At 38.1% G+C, this 15,553-nt stretch overlaps 1 protein-coding gene across 1 annotated transcript in view; it reads right to left on the bottom strand.

Annotated features, from left to right (window-relative positions):
• The window catches only part of TRIM44 (tripartite motif containing 44), a gene marked incomplete at both ends in the record, with an annotated part of 109,827 nt that overhangs the window by 52,407 nt on the left and 41,867 nt on the right, over positions 1-15,553 (bottom strand). Inside the window, one exon of the mRNA XM_079708927.1 lies at positions 7,245-7,484. Coding sequence (XP_079565053.1) covers positions 7,245-7,484 — 240 coding nt within the window. The remainder of the gene's footprint in view (positions 1-7,244; positions 7,485-15,553) is intronic.

A 15,553-nucleotide genomic window follows, 5' to 3' on the forward strand; every position in this document is an offset into this window, starting at 1 on the left:
TAATCTTCATGAATCAAAGGCAAATAGCACTTGGGCAGGTGGGATATCTAGATGCATTGTTTTTATCAGCTTTATTGAGGTATAATACCATAAAACTACCTGTTTTAAGTGTATATAAATAACTTCAAGTAAATTTAGAGTTACGCAATTATTATTACAAACTTGCTTAAAACCTATATGTAGGGCTTCCCTGGTGGCGCAGTGGTTGAGAGTCCACCTGCCGATGCAGGGGACACGGGTTCGTGTCCCGGTCTGGGAAAATCCCACATGCCGCGGAGCGGCTGGGCCCGTGAGCCATGGCCGTTGGGCCTGCGCGTCCGGAGCCTGTGCTCCGCAACGGGAGAGGCCACAACAGTGAGAGGCCCACATACAGCAAAAAAAAAAAAAAAAAAAAAAACCTATATGTATATATACACACACACAAACACACAGATATGAAATTATCTTTTTTTCCTTCTTAATTTCTTTAAAAGCATATGGCTTTAAGCTAAAATTATAACTGTCTTGCAGTGTTTATAACATATGTAGATTATATACATGTGACAACTATAACATAAAGGATATGGAAAGAGGGTCAGTTGGTCTATACAGTTTCAAGCTATCTACATTTTATGTGAAGTGGTTCAATATTAATTTTAAGTAGACTGAAAATTTAAGGATATATATTATAATCCTTATGGAAACCACTAAAAAATAATGCAAAGTAACAGCTAAAAGGCCAATGGATATATAACAATGGAATTCAAATAAATGTTTCAAAAATCCAAAAGAAAGCAGGAAAAGACAATGAGAGGAACAAAAACAGAAGAACAAACAGAAAACAAATTGCAAAATGGCAGACCTAAATTTAACCGTATTAAGAATAACATTAAATGTTAATGGACATTACACTTGAATTAAAAGGCAGAGATTATCAGAATGGATAAATGACTAAGACCCAGCTATATGCTGTCTGTGAGAGACATAATTTAACAATACAGACAGACTGAAAGCAAATGGATGGAAAGAGATAAACCACAAAAACAGTAGATTGGCTCTACTAACATTAGATAAAACAGTTATCAAGACAAAGAGTATTATCAGAGAAAAAGGGAATGTTCATAATGATTAAAGGGGTGGTTCATCAGGAAGATGTAACAATCATAAATATGTATTTGCTTAATGATAGAGCTTCAAAATATCTAAAGAAAAGTTGATAGAATTAAAGAAAGGAATAGACAATCCCTAATCATACTTGGAAATTAAACATCCCTCTCTCAGCAGCCGATAGAACTAGACATAAAAATCAGTAAAAACATATATTATCTGAACACCTAATTGATATTTAGTAGAACACTACCTCAAACTACAGAATACATATTCTTTTCAGGTGCACATATGCATTCACCAAGACCATATGTTCGGCCATAAAGCAAGTCTCAGTTAAGTGTTAGAAGATGGAAATCATTCAGAATAGGTTCTCTGATCACAACGGAACTAAATTAGAAATGAGTAACAATAAGATAATGTAGGAAAATCCCTAATATTTAGAAGCTAAACAATATACTCCTAAATAATCAATGAGCAAAGAGAAGAAATCACATGGTAAATGAAAAAATATTTCAAATTGAATGATAATGAAAACACAACATAACCAAAGTTGTATGATTCAACTACAGCAGCAATTAGAGGGAAATGTACTGCTCTAAAAGTTTACATAAAAGAAGAAAGTAGTAAAATCCGTGATCTATGAAGCTAGATAAAAAAACAAGGTAGGGCTTCCCTTGTGGCGCAGTGGTTAAGAATCCGCCTGCCAATGCAGGGGACACAGGTTCGAGCCCTGCTCCAGGAAGATCCCACAAGCCATGGAGCAACCAAGCCTGTACGCCACAACTACTGAGCCCGTGCTCTAGAGCCCGAGTGCCACAACTACTGAAGCTGGCACGCCTAGAGCCCGTGCTCTGCAACGAGAAGCCACCCAATAAGAAGCCCGCGCACCGCAACGAAGAGTAGCCCCCACTCGCCGCAACTATAGAAAAGCCCATGCACAGCAACAAAGACCCAACACAGCCAAAAAAAAAAAAAAAAAAAAAAAGTACAGATGATATCAAGTTAATTCTTAAAAAAAAACAAGGTAAACTCAAAATAAGTAAAAAAAAAAAAAGCAGATGTAAACAAAATAGAAAACAAAGAGTAAAATTAACAAATCCAAAAGTTAATTCTTTAAAAAGACCAATGAAATTAATAAAATACAAGTTAGACTGATCAAGGAGAAAAGGGGGAAGATCACAAATTATCAGTAACAGAAATGAAAGATGGCTATAGACACATCAGAGGCTACAGACAGTTAAAAAATGATACGAAAGGGCTTCCCTGGTGGCGCAGTGGTTGAGAGTCTGCCTGCCGATGCAGGGGACACGGGTTCGTGCCCCGGTCCGGGAAGATCCCACGTGCCGCAGAGCGGCTAGGCCTGTGAGCCATGGCCGCTGAGCCTGCACGTCCGGAGCCTGTGCTCCGCAATGGGAGAGGCCACAACAGTGAGAGGCCCCGCGTACCACCCCCAAAAAAAAAAAAAAAAAAAAGATACGAAAATACTATAAACAACTTTATACTAGAAACTAAAACAACTTAGATGAAAATGACAAATTCCTTGAAAATTACAGCTAATACAAATTTTGAAAATTTTAAATCAATATAAGATGAAAAAATTTGACTAGTTCTATATTAAATAAACTGAATTGGTTACCAAAAACCTTCACATGAACTCCAGGACAGATTGTTTTGCTGGTAAATTCTATCAAATATTTAAGGAAGAAATAACACCAATCTTACATAAACTCTTACAGAAAACAGATGAGGAGGAAATACTTCTCAGCTTGTTTTCTGAGGCCAGCATAATCCTAATACCTGACAATCCTAAAGCCTGACAATTATATTATAAAAATACAAATTTATAAATGAATATCCCTCTTTGAACACAGACATAAAAATCTCTAACAAGATATTAATGAATTGAACCCAGATAATACATTAATGATCAGGTGGGAGTTTATCTCAGGAATGAAAGGTTGATTTAATATTGTAAAATTAACCAATGTAATTAACCATCACAACAGAATAATGGAGAAAACCCACTTCATCATTTCAATGGCTACAGAAGAAAATCTTACATATACCACATTCATTTGAATTATTGTTCCCCATATCTAATGTGTCATTCCTCTCTGGCTACTCTGCTTTCAAGATTTTTTATTTGTCCTTAGTTTTTGGAAGTTTGACTTTGATGAGTCTGGGTATGGATTTCTTAGATTTATCTCACTTGGGTTCACTCAGCTTCTTAAATCTCTAGGTTTATGTTTTTCAACCAAATTTTAGGAGTTTTGAGCCATTATTTCTTGAATTTTTTTTTAGCTCTATATTCCTTTTCCTCCCCTTACTGTACAAGTGACATGTATGTTAGATCTTTCTTTCTTGTCCCACAGGTCCCTGAGACTCAATTCAATTATTTTTCAATCTTTTTTCTTGGTTGTTCAGATTGGATGTCTATTGATCTGTCTTCAAATTCACTGATTCTTTCCTGTCATTTCCAATTTGCCATTGAGTCAGTCCAGTGAAGTTTTTATGTCAGTCACTGTATTTTGCAGTTCTAAAATTTCATTTGGTCTTTCTTTATATCTCCTATTTCTTTGCTGATTTTTTTTTATTTTTCATTTGTTTCCAGAGTTTGTTATTGATTGAGACATTTTTATAATAGTGACTTTAAAATCCTTGTCTGATAATTCCAAATACTATGTCACCCTATGTAGGTGTTGGCATCTACTGATTTTCTTTCTCATTAGAGTTGAGATTTCATTGGTTCTTGGTATGATGAGTAACTATGGACTGTATCCTGGATATTATAAGACCTGGTTCCTGTTTAAATCTTCTATTCTAGAAGGTAGTCAACCTATTTAGGTCAGAACACATGTCCTAGACCACTTTTGTGGCTTATGGTTCAAATGTCAATTGAGTTTATAAAGCTTCTGCAGTGCCATTCTGGTCACCTCCCTCAGGTGACAGTGCTCCAATGGAGACTCTATAGTCTCCACTGGTGTTAGCTCAGGAGGAGGAAGGGCACAAACTCATCACTACACAGTAAAAGGGGATGGTATGAATCCACCCACTGACTCAGTTGGGGAGGGGCTTTGCCTAGTTAATGCAGGGGTGGTAGGGAGGAGTTAAAGCTCTATCCACAGTCCCCATAGGGGTGGGCTGTTATTCCCTTCCTATTACTGTGGGGGAGGGGTGTAAGTCAGAGTCCCACCTTCAGGCTCCATGGGAGGTGGGCACCATTCACTTCTGAGAGGGGCAGGTAGAAGTTAGACTTTTACCTAAAGCTCCATGGAGAAAAAAGTGACACCTCATTGCTATAGGCGAGGGTATAAAATACACTCCACTACTGTGGTGCCAGTTGGGGCTGGGAAGGGATTCACTGCCAGAATATGCAGGTATTATTAAAAGGTTTCTCTTCAGCTGAACCGCCCTTTTCCCAGTCCTTTGGCTAGAGAGCAGGTTTTTCTTGGAGATGTTCTTTTTGCCTATGCTCATTAGCATTTCCAGTTTGCAGGGCATCCAGGCCAGGATACACAGGAAGCAAGAAACCCCCCCGAAGGGTACTCATTGCTGTGTGGCTCCTCATATCCCAAGGTCTCTGGTCAGTCTGCCATCTTTCCTCCACTTTTGAGAGTCTTCTGGTAGGTGACTTAGTATTTTGTCCAGAAATTTTTACTGTGATTAATGGAAACAGTAAAATGAAATACATTTACTCCATCTTGTTCAGAACCAGAAGATGCAATTTGTTTTCAAATGCAAAGATAAGATGCATTGAGGAGTAGAAGGTTGGAAAGATGGCTATATATATAAAATGAATCAGTATAGTAAATTGTTAATGGCAGAGTCCTGGTGCAGGTATATGGGTGTAATCTGTAAAAACTCCTTTCAACTTTGCTGTACATTTGAAAACTTTCACAATAAAATCTTGGCGGGGGCGGGTCTTTTTTTTTTTTTTTTTGCGGTACGCGGGCCTCTCACTGTTGTGGCCTCTCCCGTTGTGGAGCACAGGCTCCGGACGCGCAGGCTCAGCGGCCATGGCTCACAGGCCCAGCTGCTCTGCGGCATGTGGGATCCTCCCGGACCAGGGCACGAACCCGTGTCCCCTGCATCGGCAGGCAGACTCTCAACCACTGTGCCACCAGGGAAGCCCGGATCTTTTGATTAAATTAAAAATACAGGTAATTTAAAAAAAATCTATACCATGCAAAGAGAAGAAAAGAACTCTGTTGAGAGAGAGAGGTACTGGAAATCTGCTCTGATCAATAAGTTACCAGATTAGCTGGAATGAGAGGCTATTAGATAATAACAGCTCTGTGTAAAAGCTCTAGCCGGATGTATGCTACTTCTCATTGTTAATAGCTTATTTTGTCCATCGCCTGGTACTTAGGCCTTGTCATCTTTATATCCATGAGAGTAATTCCATCAGAGTTAACAAGGATAGTGCAGTTGAGTCACTGAAGTACTTAAAGGACAGTTAATGTTGGGGAGGGACTAAATCCATTATTTGAAATGAAAATAAAAGAGAGGGAGATGTCTTTAAAAATGAAATCTTTATTTTTGAAAAAACAACCTAATCAACACACAGAATAAATGTGGAAGGTCCAATCTGAGGGGAATTGGGGACAGAGTTATGCCAATGATCCCTTGAGTTAAGGCTGAACTTTTTAAGACACAAAATCTACTCCAATATTAAATTAAAAATTTTAAGTTAATTAATTAATTTTAAAAAAAGACACAAAGTGACCACCTCCACAGAGTAAAAGGTCTTAGGAATGCAAGGCTGTCTAGGCACTGATTATCCTTATTCTTCCCACAGATATAAACGGGATGTTTGGTATACAGCATATAGTAGGGAAAAAGCACAGGCATGGGAACAGGATGGACTGAATCCTGTCTCTCTTTTCTGCTAACTAAAAGACACTGAGTCAATGACTGCAGTTCTCGGCATCTCAATAGCCCATCTGTAAGATGGAGACAAGGAATACTGAAATAAGGATTAAATGAAATGATAAATATAACATGCTCTCTTGCCTATCTAGAAACTTATTTAGGCACACACTTTAATTCTGAGGAGGATGAAATGAAAAGAACAAGAGCTATTCTATCCCTTTCACACAGTGATGAAAATTAATCAAGAACCCTGGATGAGTGAAGCAGATAACTGTCCAGTGGTCTCTTACGTTTCCTATCAGGACAGCAAAGACAGTACCTGCCTCCTGGATCATACCGTGGCTCTTCTGCTGACTGGTTTATTCTGTGGCTAGGCTTTCCTGGGCCAAGGCAAAACTGTTAGTTAAGGCTGAGCTCACTGAGTCAGCAGCTGTCCTAGAAACTTCACAAGACTCCCCTACGTTTTCTTCTAGAAGGGCCTACCCTAAACCTATCTGGCATAAGCCTGACCAGAATTTTCAACATAATGGTATGAAACCTCATAAACAATAGCTTCTCCCCAGTGGCTGAAATATAAGTTTTATATTTTTTTAAAATGGCCACCTTAAATGTCTTTTTTAGAAATATTCTAAATGCCTGAATATGTTGTTTGGTAAAATATCTAACATTCTTTTATTCCTATTACAAAATAACAATGAATGTAGTGACTAAAAACAGTGATTCAACATTTATCTTGTGTCTTTCATTCATACTTTTTTTGATCCTCACAATGCTCTAGCCCACATGCCTCTCTTAATCTAACAGTCATGCCCCCAATTTATGCAGTTAGCTCCATATAAAAGCCAGCCTGAGGCACCTTTTTACTATTCACAGAATCAGTCCAAAATCTTTTATTTTGCCCTGCTTTATGCTCTACTTCCTGACTTACTCTCACTCAGCCCATATTTATAGGCTCATTTCACAACTTGGGATCTGTCAATTGCCCTCTTTTCGGGCTGTGATTTCTGGCTTCCCTCATTAACTGTGAATAGTATTTGCCCCACTGACTATACTCCTTTAAGTCATGGTGTACAAATACTCTGCTAGGCCTAGTTGCTGCACACAGGCCCTAGCAGCCAATACTACCAAACTGGTTTACACACCAATCTAAACACTTATACACTATCTAAGCTTTCAATCTATTCATGTTTAGGGACCAAAAGGGGGAATTTCCAGAATTAACAAACATGGCAGTCAGTTTCTGCCTATTTCTTGTGCTAATTATTATAGTCGTTCTCCTTTACCTCTGCCTCTGGCTCAGCTGATTCATTAGAGGTATCAAGTTGTTCCTTGGCTTGGGCCATCTGAGTCATCAATCTATCCATATGGGACTGGATGTCTGCCAGTATCTCAGTCACATGAGCTGTGGCCATTGCTTCCTGGATGTCCACTAAATGAAGGGCCTTCTGCTCCTCATCAGCAATCACTTTTTGAACTTTCTTAAATTCCTGCTGTATAAACACCTTCATCTGGTCCCGGGTTACCTGTAGAAAACAGACAATTAAGAATAAGTTGGACACACAAAGAAATGAAAGAGTAGAGCTATTCTTGTAAGTGCTAGGCAGCCCTGGCCAAAACACAAACAAACCATGGGTCCTAAGAGATCCTGAAGTTTTGGGAATATCCTCTGAACAATGTTCCTTTAATCTCATTGATGAAATTCCTGCTAATCTTTCTTGCCTTTTTCATTCTTTCGGAAGTAATTCCTTATCCTTCCTTTTTACTTTTTCCTTTATTTATTTAATTTTTGAATTTTATTTATTTTTTTATACAGCAGGTTCTTATTAGTCATCAGTTTTATCCACATCAGTGTATACATGTCGATCCCAATCTCCCAATTCATCACACCACCACCACCAACCCCCCACGGCTTTCCCCCCTTGGTGTCCATAAGTTTGTGCTCTACATCTATGTCTCTATTTCTGCCCTGCAAACCAGTTCATCTGTACCATTTTTCTAGGTTCCACATATATGCGTTAATACACGATATTTGTTTTTCTCCTTCTGACTTACTTCACTCTGTATGACAGTCTCTAGATCCATCCACGTCTCAACAAATGACCCAATTTCATTCCTTATTATGGCTGAGTAATATTCCATTGTATATATGTACCACATCTTCTTTATCCATTCGTCTGTTGGTGGGCATTTAGGTTGCTTCCATGACATGGCTATTGTAAATAGTGCTGCAATGAACATTGGGGTGCATGTGTCTTTTTCAATTATGGTTTTCTCTGGGTATATGCCCAGTAGTGGGATTGCTGGATCATATGGAAATTCTATTTTTAGTTTTTTAAGGAACCTCCATACTGTTCTCCATAGTGGCTGTATCAATTTACATTCCCACCAACAGTGCAAGAGGGTTCCCTTTTCTCCACACCCTCTCCAGCATTTATTGTTTGTAGATTTTCTGATGATGCCCATTCTAACTGGTGTGAGGTGATACCTCATTGTACTTTTGATTTCCATTTCTCTAATAATTAGTGATGTTGAGCAGCTTTTCATGTGCTTCTTGGCCATCTGTATGTCTTCTTTGGAGAAATGTCTATTTAGGTCTTCTGCCCATTTTTGGATTGGGTTGTTTGTTTTTTTAATATTGAGTTGCATGAGCTGTTTATATATTTTGGAGATTAATCCTTTGTCTGTAGATTCGTTTGTAAATATTTTCTCCCATTCTGAGGGGTGTCTTTTTGTCTTCTTTATGGTTTCCTTTGCTGTGCAAAAGATTTGGAGTTTCATTAGGTCCCATTTATTTTTGTTTTTATTTCCATTACTCTAGGAGGTGGATCAAAAAAGATCTTGCTGTGATTTATGTCAAAGAGTGTTCTTCCGATGTATTCCTTTAAGAGTTTTATAGTGTCCAGCCTTACATTTAGGTCTCTAATCCAGTTTGAGTTTATTTTTGTGTATGGTGTTAGGGAGTGTTCTAATTTCATTCTTTTACATCCAGTTTTCCCAACACCACTTATTGAAGAGACTGTCTTTTCTCCATTGTATATCCTTGCCTCGTTTGTCATAGATTAGTTGATCATAGGTGCATGGGTTCATCTCTGGGCTTTCTGTCTTGTTCCATTGATCTATGTTTCTGTTTTTGTGCCAGTACCATATTGTCTTTATTACTGTAGCTTTATAGTATAGTCTGAAGTCAGGGAGTCTGGTTCCTCCAGCTCCGTTTTTTTTCTGCAAGACTGCTTTGGTTATTCGGGGTCTTTTGTGTCTCCATATAAATTTTAACATTTTTTGTTCTAGTTCCGTAAAAAATGCCATTGGTAATTTGATAGGGATTGCATTGAATCTGTAGATTGCTTTGGGTAGTATAGTCATTTTCCCAATATTGATTCTTCCAACCCAAGAACATGGTATATCTCTCCATCTGTTGGTATCATCTGTAATTTCTTTCATCAGTGTCTTATGGTTTTCTGCATACAGGTCTTTTGTCTCCTTAGGTAGGTATGTTCCTAGATATTTTATTATTTTCGTTGCAATGGTAAATGGGAGTGTTTCCTTAATTTCTCTTTCAGATTTTTCATCATTAGTATACGTATAGGAATGCAAGAGATTTCTGTGCTTTAATTTTGTATCCTGCAACTTTACCAAATTCACTGATTAGCTCTAGTAGTTTTCTGGTGGCATCTTTAGGATTCTCTATGTATAGTATCATGTCATCTGCAAACAGTGACAGTTTTACTTCTTCTTTGCCAATTTGTATTCCTCCTATTTCTTTTCCTTCTCTGATTGCTGTGGCTAGGACTTCCAAAACTATGTTGAATAAAAACAGTGAGAGTGGACATCCTTGTCTTGTTCCTGATCTTCAAGGAAATGCTTTCAGTTTTTCACCATTGAGTATGACGTTTGCTGTGGGTTTGTCATATACGGTCTTTATTATGTTGAGATAGGTTCCTTCTATGCCCACTTTCTGGAGAGTTTTTATCATAAATGGGTGTTGAACTTTGTCAAAAGCTTTTTCTGCATCTATTGAGATGGTCATATGGTTTTTCTTCTTCAATTTGTTAATATGGTGTGTCACACTGATTGATTTGCATATATTGAAGAATCCTTGCATCCCTGGGATAAATCCCACTTGATCATAGTGTATGATCCTTTTAATGTGTTGCTGGATTCTGTTTGCTAGTATTTTGTTGAGGATTTTTGCATCTATATTCATCAGTGATATTGGTCTGTAATTTTTTTTGTAGTATCTTCGTCTGGTTTTCATATCAGGGTGACGGTGGCCTCATAGAATGAATTTGGGAGTGTTCATTCCTCTGCAATTTTTTGGAAGAGTTTGAGAAGGGTGGGTGTTAGCTCTTCTCTAAATGTTTGATAGAATTCACCTGTGAAGCCATCTGGTCCTGGACTTCTGTTTGTTGGAAGATTTTAAATCACAGTTTCAATTTCATTACTTGTGATTGGTCTGTTCATATTTTCTATTTCTTCCTGGTTCAGTCTTGGAAGGTTATACCTTTCAAGGAATTTGTCCATTTCTTCCAGGTTGTCCATTTTATTGGCACAGAGCTGCCTGTAGTAGTCTCTTAGGATGCTTTGTATTTCCGTAGTGTCTGCTGTAACTTCTCCTTTTTCATTTCTAATTTTATTGATTTGAGTCCTCTCCCTCTTTTTCTTGATGAGCCTGGCTAATGGTTTAACAATTTTGTTTATCTTCTCAAAGAACCAGCTTTTAGTTTTATTCATCTTTGCTACTGTTTTGTTTCTATTTCATTTATTTCTGCTCTGATCTGTATGATTTCTTCCCTCTGCTAACTTTTGGTTTTGTTTGTTCTTCTTTCTCTAGTTCCTTTAGGTGTAACGTTAGATTGTTTATTTGAGATTTTTCTTGTTTCTTGAGGTAGGCTTCTATAGCTATAAATTTCCCTCTTAGAACTGCTTTTGCTGCATCCCATAGGTTTTGGATCGTCGTGTTTTCATTGTCATTTGTCTCTAGGTATTTTTTGATTTCCTCTTTGATTTCTTCAGTGATCTCTTGGTTATTTAGTAACGTATTGTTTAGGCTCCATGTGTTTATGTTTTTTATGTTTTTTTCCCTGTAATTCATTTCTAATCTTGTAGCGCTACGGTCAGAAAAGATGCTTGATATGATTTTAATTTTCTTAAATTTACTGAGGCTTGATTTGTGACCCAGGATGTGATCTATCCTGGAGAATGTTCCGTGCACACTTGAGAAGAAAGTATAATATGCTGTTTTAGGATGGAATGTCTTATAAATATCAATTAAATCTATCTGGTCTATTGTGTCCTTTAAAGCTTCTGTTTCCTTATTTATTTTCATTTTGGATGATCTGTCCACTGGTGTAAGTGAGGTGTTGTTAAAGTCCCCCACTGCTATTGTGTTACTGTTGATTTCCTCTTTTATAGCTGTTAGCAGTTGCCTTAAGTATTGAGGTGCTCCTATGTTGGGTGCATATGTATTTATAATTGTTATGTCTTCTTCTTGGATTGATCCCTTGATCATTATGTAGTGTCCTTCCTTGTCTCTTGTAACATTCTTTATTTTAAAGCCTATTTTATCTGATGTGAGTATTGTTACTCCAGCTTTCTTTGATTTCCATTTGCATGGGATATCTTTTTCCATCCCCTCACTTCCAGTCTGAATGTGTCCGTAGGTCTGAAGTGGGTCTCTTTTAGACAGCATATATGTGGGTCTCGTTTCTGTATCCATTCAGCAAGCCTGTGTCTTTTGGTTGGAGCATTTAATCCATTCACGTTTAAGGTAATTATCGATATGTAGGTTCCTATGACAATTTTCTTAATTGTTTTGGGTTTGTTTTTGTAGGTCCTTTTCTTCTCTTGTGTTTCCCACTTAGAGAAGGTCCTTTAGCATTTGTTGTAGTGCTGGTTTGGTGGTGAATTCTCTTAGCTTTTGCTTGTCTGTAAAGCTTTTGATTTCTCCATCGAATCTGAATGAGATCCTTGCCGAGTAGAATAATCTTGGTTGTAGGTTCTTCCCTTTCATCACTTTAAGTATATCATGCCACTCCCTTCTGGCTTGTAGAGTTTCTGCTGAGAAATCAGCTGTTAACCTTATGGGAGTTCCCTTGTATGTTATTTGTCATTTTTCCCTTGCTGCTTTCAATAATTTTTCTTTGTCTTTAATTTTTGCCAATTTGATTACTATGTGTCTCAGAGTGTTTCTCCTTGGGTTTATCCTGCCTGGGACTCTCTGTGCTTCCTGAACTTGGGTGGCTATTTCCTTTCCCATGTTAGGGACATTTTCAACTATAATCTCTTCAAATATTTTCTCAGGTCCTTTCTGTCTCTCTTCTCCTTCTGGGACCCCTATAATGCGAATGTTGTTGCGTTTAATGTTGTCCCAGAGGTCTCTTAGGCTGTCTTCATTTCTTTTCATTCTTTTTTCTTTATTCTGTTCCACAGCAGTGAATTCCACCATTCTGTCTTCCAGGTCACTTATCCCTTCTGCCTCAGTTATTCTGCTATTGATTCCTTCTAGTGTAGTTTTCATTTCAGTTATTGTATTGTTCATCTGTTTGTTTGTTCTTTAATTCTTCTAGGTCTTTGTTAAACATTTCTTGCATCTTCTCGATCTTTGCCTCCATTCTTTTTCTGAGGTCCTGAATCATCTTCACTATCATTACTCTGAATTCTTTTTCTGGAGGTTACCTATCTCCACTTCATTTAGTTGTTTTTCTGGGGTTTTATCTTGTTCCTTCATCTGGTACATAGCCCTGTGCCTTTTCATCTTGTCTATCTCTCTGTGAATGTGGTTTTTGTTCCACAGGCTGCAGGAGTGTAGTTCTTCTTGTTTCTGCTGTCTGCCCTCTGGTGGATGAGGCTATCTAAGAGGCTTATGCAAGTTTCCTGATGGGAGCGACTGGTGGTGAGTAGAGCTGACTGTTGCTCTGGTGGGCAGAGCTCAGTAAGACTTTAATCCACTTGACTGCTGATGGGTGGGGCTGTGTTCCCTCCCTGTTGGTTGTTTGGCTTGAGGCAACCCAACACTGGAGCCTACCCGGGCTATCTGGTGGGGCTGATGGCAGACTCTGGGAGGGCTCACACCAAGGAGTACTTCCCAGAGCTTCTGCTGTCAGTGTCCTTGTCCCCACGGTGAGACCCAGCCATCCCCTGCCCCTGCAGGAGACCCTCCAACATTGGCAGGTAGGTCTGGTTCAGTCTCCTATGGGGTCACTGCTCCTTCCCCTGGGTCCTGATGCGCACATTACTTTGTGTGTGCCCTGCAAGAGTGGAGTCTCTGTTTCCCCCAGTTCTGTCGAAGTCCTGCAATCAAATCCCAGTAGGCTTCAAAGTCTGATTCTCTAGGAATTCCTCCTCCTATTGCCGGAAACCCAGGTTAGGAAGCCTGACGTGAGGCTCAGAACCTTCACTCCAGTGGGTGGACTTCTGTCGTATAAGTGTTCTCCAGTGTGTGAGTCACCCACCCAGCAGTTATGGGATTTGATTTTACTGTGATTGCGCCCCTTCTACCATCTCATTGTGGCTTCTCCTTTGTCTTCGGATGTGAGGTATCTTTTTTGGTGAGTTCCAGTGTCTTCCTGTCGATGACTGTCCAGCAGCCAGCTGTGATTCTGGTGTTCTCACAAGAGGGAGTGAGAGCACGTCCTTCTACTCCACCACCTTGGTTCCAATCTCTCCTTTATTTTTATACCAGTAATATGTGATTACTTTTTAAAAATTTAATAGATGGATGTATATTAAAAAAAAAAAAGAAATTCCTCTTCTATCTCTATTCCAATACCCTTTTCCTCCTCGGGGGATAATTACTGTTAACAGTTTGATACATGCCCTTCCAGCCATTTTTCTTTTTTAGTTATATGTCAATTCATATACAGGCAAACCTTGGAGACACTGTGGGTTCTGTTCTAGACCACCACAGTAAAATGAATATTATAATAAACAGAGGCACACAAGTTTTTTGGTTTCCCAGTACATATAAAAGTATGTTTATACTATACTGTAGTCTATTAAGTATGCAATAGCATTATGTCTACAAAAATGTACATACCTTAATTAAAAATACTTTATTGCTAAAAAATGCTAACCATCATTTGAGCCTTCAGCGAGTCATAATCTTTTTGCAATGGTAACATCAAGATCACTGATCACAGATCAACATAACAAATACAATAATAATGAAAAAGTTTGAAATACTACAAGAATTACCAAAATGTGACACAGGGACACAAAGTGAGCAAATGCTATTAGAAAAATAGCACTGCTCGATGTAGGGTTGCTATAAACCTTCAATTTGTAAGACACAGTATCTACAAAGCACAATAAAGTGAAGCACAGTAAAACCAGGTATACTTGTATGTATACAGACAATTATGTTGTTTTTATGTAAATGGATCATGGTGAATATATGGTTCTGTGTCTTGCTTTTCTACTTAAAATATGTTAGTACATACAGAGCAATTCATTCATTGTATTATTTTTAATGTCTGTATGATACAGGTATATACAGATATGGATATTAATATATAGAGAGAAAAGGAAAAATATATCCATTAAATATTTCCCTTCTTAATGGAAATACAGGATATTTCCAGATTTTTGCTTTTATGAACAATACAGCAATGAACATCATTGGCTATACCTCTTAATATCCGTACATGAATTTCATTAGAAACCTTTGGAGTCACTGAATTAATTTATATATATTCTAAAAGTACTGACTGATACTGCCAAACTGCCTTCCAAAAAGGATGCACCAATTACATTCCCACAACAATGTGTGAAAGTAAGCATTTTCCTACACCTTTACTGATATTGGATGTTATCAAGTCTTTAGGTCTTTACTCTCTGATGGGTGAAAATATATTACTCTTTTATTTTGCAACAACAACTATGCAGAATAATTAAAATATGACTCTAGGCTGTATTTGGCTAGGGCATAAGGCAAACAAAATGAGAAACTACCTAAATAAGAACTTCTAAACTCCACATCTGTCAATAACTACACTTATTAATGTTTCCTCATAACCATGTTTATTTTATGAGTACTTTTAAACAACTATGCATATTGAGTAGCTGAGGTAGGAAACAGGAAAGAGGTAGAACAGTAGACCAAAGGACAAAAGCCAATAGAGAATTTTAGAGCTAAAAGAGAAAGTAGCTGTCATCTAAGTGAACCCCTTTCTTTCACACATAAGGAAACAGACCCAGCTGCGATCTTTCAGGAGACACAAAGTTCTCCAATCTTCTTGCTCCCAGTCTGGTGCTCTGTTCACTATAACAGTCTGTCAGAAGAGAAGCCTAACTGGGAAAACCTAAAAAGGAGATTGAGAAAGAGAAAGACTAAAGGAGAGGGTAGGATAAGGCCATTTTTTATTAGCCTCTTAAAAATTGAAATAGGCTTGATACTTTAAGCATCTTTTGTAACACTGCCATAAAAACGTCAATGCAAAATAAGGCCTGTAGGACATGTATCCATTCACATATCAAGTGACTAAGTGACATAAGCCCTCATGAATTCATATACTCTTTGCAGGTACTCTCCCTGGTGCTAAAGAAAAGGGGAGGGGGAGTGTTAAATGTTATTAATGTCCCGGCAAGTTCTTTA

This window comes from Hyperoodon ampullatus (genome assembly GCF_949752795.1).
Source record: "Hyperoodon ampullatus genome assembly, chromosome: 7".
In the NCBI taxonomy this organism is placed as follows: Eukaryota; Metazoa; Chordata; class Mammalia; order Artiodactyla; family Ziphiidae; genus Hyperoodon; species Hyperoodon ampullatus.